Source organism: Echeneis naucrates, chromosome 8 (assembly GCF_900963305.1).
Source record: "Echeneis naucrates chromosome 8, fEcheNa1.1, whole genome shotgun sequence".
Taxonomy (NCBI): Eukaryota; Metazoa; Chordata; class Actinopteri; order Carangiformes; family Echeneidae; genus Echeneis; species Echeneis naucrates.
The window spans coordinates 17,717,198-17,733,181 of NC_042518.1; the positions used below are offsets into that span (position 1 = coordinate 17,717,198).

Consider the following 15,984-nt stretch of genomic DNA (forward strand, 5'->3'; position numbering starts at 1 on the left):
CAACACATTTTCTACCTGGGTTGGCCCATTTCACACTCCAAAATTGGTGTCGGCAGAGTTTTTTTTTCTGTCCCGTCTATCTTCAACCTTATTCACCTCTATTTGATCCTACTGTTAAAATTGACAATAAAATGTGTGGAATTTAAAATGGAAGCATGAAAATAGTACTGGCTATAACTGCTTTGTTGGGAACAGTTACTATATCACTATTCACTATTTTTCTGTAAATAGTATTTAAAGGAGGGCTGGGATTCTGACAAATGACCAGTGACTTCCTAACTTCTGAATCTTTGAGGTCAACTTTAGGGGCATTTTTGGGGCAAGGTGCCAAATTCTGGGAGCAGATCTTTCTCATTCTCTTGCAATCTTATATCGGAAGATTTAAAAAAAAAAAAAAAAAAAAAGGGGTCAACATTAAGATGCAATCCTCCAAATATGATCAAGCTCCACAAACACTGGATCCTACAATAACCATTATGCAATGCCCTACAGTTGTATGTCAAAACCTCTCCTGACAAGAGGACATTCATCTGGGAGGAGTGTCCCTTGAAATTTTCTCTACTACTTGTGCGCTGTGCAACCATGTAGTAAAAATATTGTGTAATGGCACAGACTCAATAAGAAGTTACTCAGCACAAGATAAGGCTAGAAGAAGTGAATCAGGAAATTCCGACCTGACTGACCAAATGCAATAAGGAACAGTTAGCCATGTTTTATAAGATGCTTTTCTCCAAAATAAATCATGCAAATTGACAATTACAAATGTCACACGTCATCCTACAGTTGTAAAGCTGTAAACTGCAGCGAAGTATCGTTCCATCGAAAAAGACAACACACATACCCCTTTGAACCTGTATAAGCCTAAGACAGAACCACACAAACACGCACAAGAACCACATCACTATGCACAAAAAATCCATGTCATCCGCTCAGTGTGGACAGATTTCACTGCTCCATTCACAGCTTTCCCCAGCAGCACACTGCAGTCACAACCTGAAGACAGAGTGTGCACACGCTGCATGTTTTAAGATTTACTACAACATCCTGGTTCCGATGCACCTGAGGAGGAACAAAACAACAAAACTTGTACTATGGGATCAGCTTGGAAAATAGAACATTAATAGGATTTCTTGTCCCATTTTAAAAACATGGGGGGGGGGGGGGGGGGTTCCCACCTCTTAAGTTAAACCTCAAACACCTAAAAAATTAAAATAATGTTGACTTGTGGTATTTAAAGAGTCTTTCAGGACAGAAAATAGAGCTTAGGCACTGTCCTTTAACACAGCAGTGATGAATCATGCGTCGTCTTGATTGGAGGATTAAAAAACGTCCCACACAACATTTTCAATAACTAACAGACTCGTCATTCTCCATTTTCAAACCCCTTGTGAAGTCTGACCATTGGAGCTGGTGTAAGAGGAAGCTTAATGCTATAGAATAAAAATAAGTAAAAGCAAAGTTAAAAAACAAACAAAAAATGATGCCAGAGAAAAGTAAATCCATGGCTTCATCAACAGTTAGGAGGAGGAGGGGGAGTGAGTCCACATCTTCCCTGGGAGGAGGTATAGGAGGAAGGCTGTGGCTGATACTTTGCCGAGTTGGTAAGGCAACCAAACTATTACTCACACACACACACCCTTACACACACCCTTACACACACACACACACACACACACACTTACACTCACACTCGTTTCACTCTTCATCTGCAAGGTGAACAAGAATGCAGCAGACCTCTGTGTGTTGGTAGGTCATTCCGATGTTGTTTAATAGTCTGATGTATGTGTGTGTGTGTGTGTGTGTGTGTGTGTGTGTGTGTGTGTTGCACGTTGAGGCCTCCATGGTACATGGGTGGATGGGAGTAATTTCACCGTGGAGCTGCAGACTGGAGGCCACTCGGTGTGACCCGGGACAAAGCCTAAATGGGACAGATGAGAAATGATGGCACTTTAAATGTTGATGTCATTAACAATTTAACAGTGAGAAGAAATTGAGATGCACTGTGGGTGCTAGAGCTGGCACAAAGTGAGAAAAACAAAAGATTTGCATAATCTATGAGCTGTGTTCAGATCACGAGAACTCACACCAGCAAAACCGAGACAACTCTGCTTCAGTGAGGACAACTTCCTGTCAGACGTTTCTCCAATTATTAAGTGTCAACATTTAGAGACAATTCCTGTGATGGCCAGCTTGCAGTGGACATCATTGACTAGCTGCTACACTCTTAACTCTTGGTGGACCTTTGACATATAAAAATTAGGCTGTTGGCCACAGTGGGCTTTGTGGAACACTGTCTGCTCTTAGTCAGTATTATGCCCCTCTCCTCCCTTACGACATACTTCCATCTCCCAAAAGTACAATAAGCCGTGGGACAGAAAAGAATAAGAAAACATTCAAGTTCAGTGTGGGATGTGTTTTTTGCTTTGCCACTTGATCTCATTTACCAGTTCAGTTGTTAGAAACCTGCAGCTATTTGGCTGCTTCTTCTCAGATTCTGGATTACTCAATGTAAAAGGGGAAGAGACACTTTTTACCAGCTAAAACGGAAGTGACAAAAAGTCCAACTCTGTGCCGATATAGAAAATATGTTCTGTTGCAATAGGGTGGTTCCTTTTTTGAATACACAACCATCAGGAAGCTGACAACTAATTGCTGACTAAATATTATCTTCATATGTGTGTTTTACCTGTGAGGTGGACATGCGGGATGTGTCCTGGCGCCCTGTCAGGTCTGAGGAGGATATGTTCACGGGTGCTCCACGATGAAGACGCATGCTTACTTTTCTTTCTTTTTCCATACCTGAAGGTCAAAAAGGTGGCACTCGTGAAATAATGGCAGCAGATGGAATTGGATGAAAATCTAAGATTTTATCATTGTAATTATGATAAAAATTGAGTTTTTCATACAAAATCTAATTTTATAAGATGACAGAAGGGCTGCAGAGGAAGTTCAACATAAGGATGAGGACATAGAAAAGTCAAATAACTGCTGATTCAATACAAAAAGGAAAGCAGCAGTTAAGGAGACAAAAAAACAACTCATGCTGAAGAACAACTAGAAACTGTGATAAGTTCTTGTGATGCACAAACCTAAGTGTCACAATGGTGAAATATTCATTTTAGTTTCCAGCATTTTTAAGACAAGCAAATGGAATTAATACAAGCACACAGGAGAGCCAAACTAATCCTGCTCTGTGTGCAAGTGTGTGTCTTGACCTGTATGTGATGCAGGGTTTAATGGGGAGGGGGCTGCAACATCCTGAGCTGCCCTTGCTCTTCCTGAGGCCGATGCCATGCCCCTGGCTCCGGGATTCCTGCTGTGCCGAAGTCGCTCCTCCCGCTCCCGACGCTCCCTCTCTGCATCCTCCACGGCCCTGTTGGCACCCTGACACACAGGAAGAAATGAAATGTCAGAAATGTCCTTTTATTGACTACTATCAAGATTAATCACTCCAAAAACCTTAGATGCTGCTGTGTAGCATCTCAGAAGACAGAACTTTACTCCGTTACCATATGCAGTAGAAAGCACAGGAAAACACACTAATTGAACCTTTGAGCTGAGACAAAAATGTGACTGACTTGATAGATGACAGAGCTAGATGATTCCTTTAAATAACTTACAAACTTGAGCATGTTCCAGTCAAAAACATAGTCATAGGAGAAGCCCTGTCTGTGGAACAGGTTCCTGAAGAGCTGGCGGAGATATGAATAGTCAGGTTTGTCATCAAACCTCAAAGAGCGGCAGAAGTTCAAGTATGTGGCGAACTCCGCTGTGGAGACAGAAGATGAAAATGTTAATAAATTCCCTGACTTCCCCCAAGACTTCAGTGAGGGTTTGTTCGAGATCAATGAAGGGGGGGGGGGGGGGTTGGTCAAACATACATGGGTAGCCCTTGCAGAGGACCTCAATGGGCGTAGACATTTTCTTCTCACTAATGCGTTCGTACTTCTGCCTCTTGGTGGCAGCTTTAAGGCCCTGCCAGGGTAAAGAACCCAGGTTGAAGTACATGAGGACGTACCCCAGTGACTCCAAATCATCCCTTCTGGACTGTTCTACAGACAGAAGAGAGAGTTTCAGGCTGACAATTTCTGTTAGGAATTCATTAGTTTAGCCATCATGGAATTGGTCAAGATGTCATACCGATGCCAAGGTGTGTGTTGATAGAGGCATAGCGCGCGGTGCCTGTCAGGTTCTTATTCTCACGGTAGGGGATGTGCTGGTGTGTGCGGGCATCACGGTATTTCTTCGCCAGACCGAAGTCTATGATGTAGACCAGGTTGCCTTTTTTACCAAGCCCCATTAGAAAGTTGTCTGGCTTCACATCTCTATGGATGAAGTTTTTGGAGTGGATGTATTCAATGCGGCTGATCTACAGAGAACAGGAAAGGTTAATCTTTAAAATTTTTGGAAATCCATTTGGATTTGATGTTAAAAAAACTGCTCTGATGTCTAAACCATAAATGTAGAGCTGCAGACATGAAGCTTAGGTTTGCAAAAAGCCCAGCAACACAAGAAATCGTTTTTAATTGAGAAATCAAAAATCGATCAATAATTTTAGAAATAAAACGTGGTTTCCAGAACCTTCATAACAGAAAGCTTGAATAAATGCTCCACTCTTCTGACCATTGTAATGCTGCATTTTTATTGTTGTAGTAGTCTGACTGAGCGTGTCAGGCTAGCAGATAACCAGATGCTGGCCAAGTTCAAGAGTCTCAGCTTCTGAGTATTTTCTGACCAGGCGCCCCTGGAGGTCATCAGCCAATGGTGAGTACTACTTCGGCAAAGCAGGACCAGTGTCGATCTCATGGTGTCCATGTTTAAATTTCACAGTTTGCCCAAAGTCAGCACTGTTGAACCAACTGCTAACGAGTCAGAGGAGTGAAGTGGATGCTTGTTTCGTATTTCATATGTTTGAGCTGTTAAATAAAGAAGCATTTCTTCTGTCAGGAGGGGGGTGTTTTCTAGCTCAAAATGTAATTTGGGTTCATATGCATAAGCCTGAATATAGTGTAAGTGAAAGTGCATCTGAGGGTTTCTAGTCTTTATGGTGAGTGAAGCTGCTGCTTGTGGCTTAATAGGCAGATAACAGTTTCTTTTTTAGGTTTGAGAGTCAATCTTATCATCAAACTCTTAGAAAGAGTAAGTGCATAAACTACCCAAATTATGTCACATAAAACATGCATGAGGATTTAACGCATAGGTTAAGTAAATTAATCAACACACAAGGCAACTTTTACCCCCCCCCCCCCATCCTCTCTGGATCTTACCATCTGGTCAGCCAGCAGCAGGACAGTCTTGAGGCTGAACTTCCTGGAGCAGAAGTTGAATAAATCCTCCAAACTGGGTCCCAGCAGCTCCATCACCATCACATTATAGTCACCTTCAGCCCCGCACCACTTTATCGTGGGAATACCCACTGGAGAACAGGAGGGAGTGGACAGCAGAGGAAAGAACAAGGTTAAGATACAAATTACTTGCAAACTAAGGAATAATTATAAACCATGGCCACCTTTATTTCTTCATTTTCATTCAAATGGGAAAACAACTAGTATGGTCAATCTGCAATCACAAACACTAATGCCTTTCTCTAATTATACAGATTCCACCTCTGTCGCACATATTTTACAGTGAATGTGGAACTTAAATTTAAAAATACAATCATGTTTCCCTTATGCTATTATGGTTACATTATGACAGCATTTAGCATGTTTCTCTGCCAATAACGGAGCTCAACGACTGGGCAGATTTTCATTTGAGACCGGCACTGCTGCCATACCCACAAAGCTTGAAAACAAAGAGGTAAAGTAGGTCATCAGGTGATTCAGCATAAAAGCAGCAGCCAAAAACCAGGATGTACTATACATAATGGTCCAATGACAGACCAAAAGATCCCAAAAATAGTGCACTCCACCCCTACACCACGGAAAAAGGAGGACAAAGAATTGAAATCTATGGAGTCTTACTTTAGATGGGTCATGACATTCAACACTGTGTTTTGAGATACAACATATTTACAGTTAAAGGAGTAACAGTGTGTCACTGTTGAATCAGCAATAAATGCATTAGCACAAAATCAAATTTGTTTGTACTATCTAATGCTAGCATCTTGGTGATATAACCTGAAATCAGCTATGTGATCGGTAACGATCCGATTAGGATCAATAAGACTGATATTCCAATTAAATAGTTTTTGATAAGAGCCCATAAATATTTTCATGTACGGGTTACATATGGTAATATTTACAAATTTCCCATCAAAGTCATAGTTCTTGAGCATGACAAATTCCTGCATATTTCATTATTACCAATCTTTCATTGTGTTCAATAAATTGAACAATTAAAAAAGAGGAGAGCTGGTTTCCCAGGATGTATGTTTATATGATTAGATGTACTGCAGGAGACATCTTTGTGAATGAAGTAAAGAGTTACCATCCCCCCACACACAGGAAGGGTGTTAGAGCAGAGGCCAGCTGGTTTGGTTGTAGTGGGTAATTAGCTGACGTTGCCAAGGCGAAGAGGCCATGTGGCATTTCCTTCTACAGGCAGACCGCAACAAAATGCAGCTCAGCACCTGGCACTGCACTCACACATATAGACACTCAGCATCAGCTATTTATATACATCCAAATTCAAATATATCCCAGTCTGGGTCAGCCACTAGGCCTCAATATATCCTACCTATCAGGCTGGACCAAGAATACAGACATGTGGTCGTCCTTACAGGGATGAAGAAGCTCTTCCACAGTACATGCACAGTCTCAGACTTTTACTATTTCTTCTTGACAGAATGACGAAAACTACATTAGATTTACTGGTGGAGAGACTGATGGTGTCATTACTGAGGGATCAGGCACAATAGTAATGCAATGAAGGTAGTGTCTCTATAATCTATGACATCCATCAATGCCTCTCAGATCTCAGCCAAAATATGAAAGAGCTTTGCATTTAAACTGTATGATCTGATTTCATTAAAATAAAAGACGAAGATTTGAAAACAACCAGTCAGATTGGTTTTATCTAACATCAGAGGACATTTATACAATTGCACCTTCACAGGGAGACATTAGATCAAACTGCAGCTGATGCCAGTGGTAGGGAAATTGCTTTCATTAGTCCCTTTAATGCTGTTTAGGATGAAGTGCCAACCCACCATGACAGTCTTTGCTTTATGAGCTGCCATTTTAAACATCCACTTTGTAATTTGGCCATTGCCATCTTTGCAACCTTCAACCATCTTAGCCACATCTTATTGCACCACTGCTTTAGGGTTTATTTTACTTTAAAGGCAACCATGATCCCAAAAATGAATATCATGTAGTATTAGAAAAGACCTGGATAGGCATTAGATAGAATACAGGTTTAATTCTTCAGACCCTCTTCAACTTTTATGGGCAATTAATGCTTAGGATCTATTTCCACAGTTTTCACTTTCTGGTTACTAGGAACAGCAGTTTAATAATTATCAGTAAGACAACTATGAAGACAACGCTTCACAATCCCCGACATTAGTTGTCAGAGCAAGTGTTTTTGCTGCTGCTCTGCCACATGTAGTTGAAAATCATAGTTAAAAAGGCTTTTAATATCATGTGAACATATCAAGCGCCCTCCCAGTGAAAAATCTTTATGGAGAAATGCACATAGCTCTCTGTAAACAGTATACCAGAAAGAAGTCCATTTGCTTTACTGTTCATTATAAAGTTAAATTCAAATGACACCATTTTTTAAGATGGACTGAGCATAAACATCATATGTACTAATACACACCCCTTCCATTTGTTCAGTCATATGGGGCAAGTTGTGTGTGTCCATAGTGTGTTACAGTATACTGTACCTCCACCCTGCATCATCTTGTAGATTTTGCTCTCTATGTGGAGCTGTGGGTGTTTGGTCTTCACACATTCCAATTTTATAGCAACCTCCTCTCCAACCGAGATATCAGTACCTACACAGACACACAAACAGACAATAAGGTCAACAACAAGGAAACAACATAGTGAGTGGTAGAGTGACTATTTCACTAAGGGAATTTCCTCCTACTTCTGTCTGTGAGTCAAAGTGTCTTTGGAAAAGATATTGAGCCCCAAATTGGCCCTGGTGGTCTTTGAATTATGAATTTGTGTACAGTAAGGGTGTGCCGATCTCGACTGTTTGGACTGTTTGATCCCTAATTGATCAAACCTTGACATGGCGATTTCAACCTTTGAAATTAAAGGTAAATTTGAGGAGATAGCTACGTCCCCGATGTCTTGTCCTGCAGATCAAGATGCAAAAAATACATATGTATTTAACTATGGTGAGTTGACTTTACCTCCTCTAAGTTGAATAAGTTTTAGCCAGTTAAAAGACATCATTGTAACCACACTGAACCCACTTCCTGAAATATTTTGCTTACCTCCTGAGTTGTCAACAATATTCACATTGTCAACAAGAAAAGCTTTATAAGCTGTTTTACCTCACTCATGGCACCATGCAGAACATCTTATAAAAAAATGGAATAGCAATCTTTGCTAAATGGTTTCAAGTCTAAAACCTCTGTGACTGGGGAAGGTCCACTGTGATAGGAAAATATGATGGTTAACACAGTCACAGTTAACAAATCCAAAATGGACATGAACGCATGCCAGAAGAATCAGGTCTGGAGTCGTTGATTTTACACATTCATCCCAGAGGAGGCTGTCCCTGTCACATGCTCCCTTGCTTACTAGCAATACTGTTTCAGTATTCAGGAAAATCAACAAACACGTACTCCACCCATGCATTATTGACACATGGGCTCAATCAGACATGACACAGACCTTGAACCAAGCATCTGTGAGGCTGAATTTTGTTTAACGTCCATTTCTTCTGATTCGTGCATGCTGCCACTCTAGTCAGAAAAGGTTCAGGGTTGCAGTGCATGTGTAAAAACAGCTAATAGTGTGCATGCCCTGCTCCTCTTTCATGTATCTACTTGCATGTACAGCCCACATTCCTCATAGCTATCATTACATTTTCATCTAACTAACAAACAAGGGGATTGTGGATACCATCTGCATGGGCCCTCTCTCTGCTGCTGTGTGATCTGAAAAACCAGTGATGGTTTCTTTACTAAATATGGTTGTGGGTTGAGTTCCTTCCACACAAACAAAGTAACTGGATACCAGGTTACATAATCTGACTTTCTACAGAAAGAATAATGGTGGCAGCACCAGCAGCACCAATGGAGCATCAGCGATGCTTTATATGATGGCATCTAGGGGGGCTTTGCTGACCCGGGTGGATCACATGATTAGGATCATAGTTAATCTGTGAACAGGATCCACCACCAGCTATTAAAGCCAGTTTTATGATGCCAATAATGAATGACAAGTAAGATACTCTAGCCTACCTGCAGTGTTAGGTATTGATTGACATGAGTCAATCAAATTGTTTCTGTTTTGTATAATTTTTAAATAAAAAAATCAATTCAGTGAAACATTTTCTGTGGGGCCCCTGACATGCACAATATTGTGATGGCACAAACACTCTGATTTCAGGTGGAAAGATTGTTTTTGCTTTTTATTTGTACTGGGGGAAAAAAATTATGGACTAAGCATAGACACTGAATTAGGGTTGAGCTGGATACTCGGTTGAAACAAGTATCCGGTACGAATATAGCAGTTTTGATGAGTGTGAGTACCATATGAGTAATACAAGCCAACATCTGTGCTCGGGCTGAAGGAAAATCCTGTGATAGCAACTGAGTGCAACGCGTCATACTCCAAAAGCCATGCCCATCAGAGGGGAAAAAAAGGGCGGCACAATAACCCCCCCCCCAAAGAAAAAACAAAAACAAAAAACAACTGTCCAGTAGTCAGCTCAAAACATGATTTCAACATGTCGGATGATTATTTTAACATGCTAACTGTACCGGAGGGAAAAAACTCACATGTGGGTCTCTCTCATTGTCCCTTCTGTTTGCCTTCATGGCCGGAGGTGACATACATCAATAGTCCCCCGTAAGATCATCATTTAACCACATAGCGATAAAAAGTTAGGCTACATCCACATTACTACCTGATCATTTTAAAATAGCTTTTTATAACCCAAATGTTTCAAATCTGCCCAACATTATGGGATCATGGGGTAAAAACCTGATTTGTAACAGAAGCAGTGCTAGTGTGACGGGGCAGGGCTGCATACAGCCAGCATCACGCATCTCATTTTCACTGTTTCTTCACCAAGTCATGTTTTATTTCCTGGTCAGCTCGCTCTTCTTACCTTGGTGTGATACAAAATAAGCTGTAAATAAAAATATATTGAGGCTTACAATAAATATAGCAACTTCTGACCAACCCATATCAATTTCAGGCATTTTCGGTTTAAGTCTCGCCCCTTATGAATTTGGATACAGATAATGTAGATGGTTGAACAGATATGGATACGGATAGTGGTGTACTCACTCATCCCTACGCTGAATAGATGCGATGAGGAAAGTAGCCATTAGTGATGTGAGACAATCATTTTTCAAGTCTGCTATTTGCTTACAGACTGTCAAATAAACATTTAAGACTTGTTCTGTTCTGTATTGGACCAATTAATCGAGAAAATATCTGCATGGATGGAGGGTGAGAGTTGGTTCTTATCTTTAAAGCACTCTGTCTTACAACTAATATTTGAAAAGTACTATATAAAAAGAGTTTGACTGATTGATCGATGTGTACAGGTTCCAACACCTTCGGTTGAAAGCTGAATTTGACAACTGAAGCTGTTGTTCCGGTGACAGCACCAGAATAGGAGAAGTTTCAGTTTAGCACTAAACAGACAAAACATGACAAACAAAACTTTTAGAACAAGTTTCTGTCCTAAAACAGTTTTAAAAGTAGCTGATAAGATAAACACTAGTGTGTTATGGGAAGGACTGTGTGTGTTTTAACCTGAGTGGTGCAGCCGGTGAAACATGTTCAGGCAAATCCTGCTACACTGGTTTACAAAGTCATTTAGAACTCTTAAATATGCTACATTTCATATTTTCTATTACATTTCCATATATTGCTGCAATAATGTGACTTTCCCCATCTGAGGTTAACCAATTCACAAGCAGCCAATATCAAAATTTTTGAAAAAAAAAAAAAAGGGGGGGGGGGGGGGGGGGGAGTTAGGTGGAATCAGGCATTAAATCAACACAGTACCTACGCAGTTGATATGACGTCGCCGTCAAGTCTTTGAACGTCACTCCATTTCATCGTGGTGGAATTCATCGCCACAGCGGTAGGGGGCTGCGCTCCTTTCCTGAATGGTTATTGTCGTCTCCAAAAATGCGTTGCTACCAAGCAAACCAATCACAGCCCTCTCGGTCTGCATCGCGTCACAGTTTAGTTACCGTATTTTTTGCACTATAAGGCGCACTTAAAATACAAATCGGGAGTGCGCCTTATGTATGAATTCTTGTTGTGCTTACTGATGTTGAACCAATTTTATGTGGTATACTGCGCTCAAAAATCTGTCAATGTTTTAGTGCAACTGGTAAGTGATGAAGCTGCACCGCTTGATGGATTGTCGGAGCATTCCTAGCTGACACAGGGACGTATTAACGTTGGCCCTTGGTTGGATATAGGTTGCAACATCAGACAACATTAGATAACTAATTATGTAGTGCTGGCAAGCAACCATCATCCGTGTTTAGTCAAGTTAGTTACTATAATTAGACGTCAAGCCAACATTAGGTTTTTAACACAAACCCAATTTTCAAATACATATCATAATCCAATTATAATCAAATGTTGGGATACAACGTTGTTCCAACATCACACTAACTTCAGAATTGTGATGAGCGATAGCTGGCAACAATAAAACAATCAGAGAACAGTACGCAGTACGCTTACCTCCGCCACTTTTTGTAATACCGGCATGTACTGCGCTTCACAAGTTTTATTATGCGCCTTATAACCGGGTGGACCTTATATATGAAAGTAGGCCCGCTCATTGATATAGCGCCTTATGGTCCGCAAAATACGGTACGTTTTTTGGGAGGTAAATGTCAGGCAACGCCAGGGGCTGCGGCAAGTGAGCCTCCCTACGCTATGATGTAGGCATGGCGTTGGTTTAATACAGGACCATAAACCAGGCTTAAGGCTTATACAATAGCTGTCATGCTCAGCATGGCAGGTGGGAAAAGGGGCAGAAATATTTATAATTGTTCCATTTACGTCAATGCAGATTGGAGCTGAGATGGAAAAGAGATGGAAAATCAATGAGGTGTTTCCATGAGCTTGAAAAAAATCCTGTTGAAAAAGCTTGGACAATGACCAACACAGAATCTGGGCTTCTGTAGCTTTTATCATCATCCAACAAATATGCACATCATCCACCACCAGATGGTCCAACAGGAGGACTTTGAAATACACTTCACTGGCCGCATATACACATCGGAAAAAAAACCTGATTACATGCTAATGTACCAGTGTTAAATATTTGACAGAAAACATGTGAACCCAGTCACAGCACATAGAGTCCAAAGATTTGGTCCAACTGCTGACCTCATCTCTTCCTCCTGTTGCCAATAACAAGTAGCCTCTCACACCAACACAAGCTGAATCAACCACTAAGAGAGCCCAGACACTCCAAGCTGCTCACACACTGTCAGGATCTCTTAAAAAAAAAAAAAAAAAAAAAAAAAAACGCCAACACTTTGTGGGAGTATTCATGTGAAACTGAATTACATCTAATAACAAAAAGATACTGACAGGATATTGTGACTGACCTCGGTCAAATTAATTGTTTACTTACGAAGTCACATGATACTGCCATCAGTGCTTAAAAACTGGAACCACAGAGTGAATGAAGCACTAAATAGATGCACGCTGTTCTGGCCTGTGAACAATATTGCATTATATTAGTCACCAGCCACTCCAGAGGGGCAAAGGAGGGAGAGATGAGCAAAGACAAAAACACAAAGTGATTATGTAAGCAGCTGACAGCTTTTGCTGTCAGGCTAAACAGTGGCTCATGTGGAAGATGGACGGACCCAAATAATGCATTAATGCTTCTAACTTATCCTTTACGCTCATATCATTGAGTTAACATGAGAAGTCTTTTAGCAGGAGGATCTGTGCAGGAATTTAAATCTTTTGGCACAGCATAAGCCATCCTATGCTGCTCTTTAAATCCTTGTCTCAGAGCAGAGCAAAAGCAGATTTTAAATTATTCTTAAAAACAAGTGCTAATAGCAGGAAGCCAAACTAGTTAGTTGACTTCAACTTATCTATTTCAAACACTTTCACCTTTTATGGGGACCCTAAGTAAAAAAAGATTGATAGGGTAGCTTTGTTAAACTGAGGTCACATCTACGCAAAGAAAGAGCCTCCCTGTGTAAACATAAGATCAGCACTTGTATTTCAGTTCAGATCAAGTAGCTCTATGCGTTTTCTAGCTATTCCGACCGCCTGTGAGTTCACAGAAGTAGCTTGTTGTGTTGATGGAAAGGAATTATCTGGCCCTTTGAAAGCCATTACAACAAAATGCCACTGTTTCTTAACTGCAGATGTGTTGGCTATATCTACAGTAATATTCCGCTCTCTGACTGGGTCTTATCAACTGCCAGTAGTCAGATGCTTAGAAAGAGATTACAAGCGTTACTGACTTTAATATCTTCACTGGCAGCTGTTGTTCAGGGAAGTCTTGCATGTTGACACTGTCTACAACAGTCAACAACTGTCTGCTGGGTCCAACTGAAAATTGACAATCGGTTTTCTTTTAACAGCAGCTCATACACCTTCATTATCCTTGAGTTGAGTGGGTACAGACGCACATCATTTAATACAGAGCTAGAACACTCATCTGGATGGAAATCGTTTTAATTTTAAATCAAGTTTCTCTGGTACCATAAAAAATTATATAATGCACTATTATGTGATATATATTCATTTCTAACCATCTTTGGCTCCTACTTCACACAATACATTAAGATAGTTTACGAGTATAGCTCTGGCTTCTCCTAAATGAATTTTATTGCTCAGCTAAACCTTGTGTAAGGGCAAAATTCATATACTTTTGTTTTTATGAATATTTCACTCAATTATTACATTGTGAAACAATTTTACTACTCGTGGATTTGGAGTCTGCACTGCATTTCTTCACTTTACAGTCAACAAGGTCCAAGACTGTGCCTACATAAGGGAAAGCGCTGCACATATAAATGGAAACCAATGAAGGCATGGCTCTATGCAACAATAATTTCATCATTATAGCATGGCTTAAAGTATACAGTGCGTAGTAGATTTACTAAAATAACCGAAATCACTTACCAGAAAACACAGCCTGCTCTCAACAAATAAAACGATTTTACTGCTTATACTGGAGTCTACAGTAATATTCTTCTGGAACAGTCACTAGGTTCACTGGTTAATTCATCAACAGGAAAGTAATGACAAATATTTTAATAATCACTTGATTACAAATAAGCAGTATATCTGTTTGGGTTAATTGATTTCACCATATTTACACAAATATCTTGATTGTCACTACACAGCTGTCCCAGCAGCTGGTCCGGGTGTAGGATGTGTACAAGTTGATTAGATAGCACCAATGAAGTGACTAGTCTGCAGTCCGTAAGAGCAGCTTCGTGAAATAACAATGGCTCTTTTCCACCATTGTTCAGATGACTAGGTGTTAGAAATGTGATCAGCTGTTCTCCACCATTGTTGCCAAGAGCGGTGGGACATCAGAGAGCACATTAACACAAGGTGGTAGATTTTTTTGCCAAACTTGACACCCTACCTCACTTCAAGTTCACCTATGGTGCACTTCTTATCTCGATCAATATTGAAGATCTGAGCAGCTGCTCTTTTATGTTCAATGAGAGGGAAACCATCCCATCAGCTCCTCCAAAGAATAGATCTAATCGAATCATCTATTAGTCATCTACGTGAAATGAAACAGTGACACTCAACAACCTGGACACGTCGACTATAGAGCATATTCAGCTTTTGTCTCTCAGACTGATCACAACAGACATTTGTGCTTTTGATAAAAGGTTAATAAAGTTTTACGTGTTACTTTAAGAGTAATCAGGATAAAGCTCCTGATTGGAAAAGCAACCCATCTGATAAAACCACGAGGGGAATGCTAGAGACTAAATCTGCCTGCCGTTCGACATTGGCAGTTACCGATTATTTGCCGCTGCAGGTGAGAGTGAAACCTCTGGCCCGGTCAGTTATTCTGTCTCCGGACAACTGACGCTTCCACCAGACAGACAGCAAACTGCAACATTAGCTTGATGATGTGAGCTAATGGCTTCGGAAAGCAGCCGCCTGTCTCACTTCAAAAATTCGTGAACAAGGTTCTAACATAATGCCAGACGAAGTCAAACAGGTTTAATAAATTCACCGTTTCCTGGTATCAAAACACAACAGACATTTCGTTGGTGCTAGCTGCTCGGCTACATAGACTGGTGGCTAACACAGCCGCACAGCTGATTGACGAGCTGTTCGTCCGGGGGACACCGGAGAGAAACTGGTTCACAAACTAAAGCTTCGCGTTGTTGATTTAGGGTGGACACAAATAGGAACAACATATCAAGTTCCGTTGAGTTCAACTTACCCAGGTAGATGTCTCCAAACGATCCACTTCCAATTTTCCTGCCCAGTCTGTATCGGTTTCCTACTCTCAACTCCATGATAAACGAGCTATGTTCGGCTAGCAAGCACGCTCGCTAGCTCCAAAATATTAAAAATAAATTGTTCCGAGTTCAAAATTGAAGTCTGTTTAAAAGCAGAATATGTTAAGCATCCAACACAGGGGGTCTCAACCGATAGGCTGTCTTCTGTTTGTTGTCTCCCGGATGAAGTCAGCTCACACGATTTTTCGCCACTTGTTTTCAAATATTGCAAATCTGCTATAGTTGTAATATGATACTCGTTGAAAAAGTTTAAGTGTGTACTTTATGCCCTCGCTGTTTTTGATATGATTTAGCGTTGATTCTTCGCGGATGAAGTCGGATTTAGGGGCGCTGGTGGCCGCGGTTTC

General features: G+C 40.7%; 1 protein-coding gene across 1 annotated transcript; it reads right to left on the bottom strand.

The window, feature by feature from the left end:
* Positions 1-389: 389 nt before the first annotated feature.
* On the bottom strand, positions 390-15,634 carry csnk1da (casein kinase 1, delta a). Its single transcript, XM_029507670.1, has 9 exons — positions 15,559-15,634; positions 7,832-7,942; positions 5,268-5,416; positions 4,141-4,369; positions 3,882-4,052; positions 3,621-3,769; positions 3,216-3,384; positions 2,687-2,799; positions 390-1,918 (listed from the first exon to the last, which is right to left on the bottom strand). The coding sequence occupies exons 1-9, from the start codon at positions 15,632-15,634 to the stop codon at positions 1,868-1,870; spliced, it is 1,218 nt and encodes a 405-aa protein (XP_029363530.1). The 3' UTR covers positions 390-1,867.
* Between the last annotated feature and the right edge of the window lie 350 nt (positions 15,635-15,984).

Coding starts and splice junctions, on each gene's coding strand:
- csnk1da (XM_029507670.1), bottom strand. CDS start 15,634: ATGGAGTTGAGAGTAGGAAACCGATACAGACTGGGCAGGAAAATTGGA. Junction 7,943..15,558: donor GTTTGGAGACATCTACCTGG/GTAAGTTGAACT, acceptor GTGTCTGTGTAG/GTACTGATATCTCGGTTGGA. Junction 2,800..3,215: donor AAACCCTGCATCACATACAG/GTCAAGACACAC, acceptor TTTGACCTTCAG/GTATGGAAAAAGAAAGAAAA.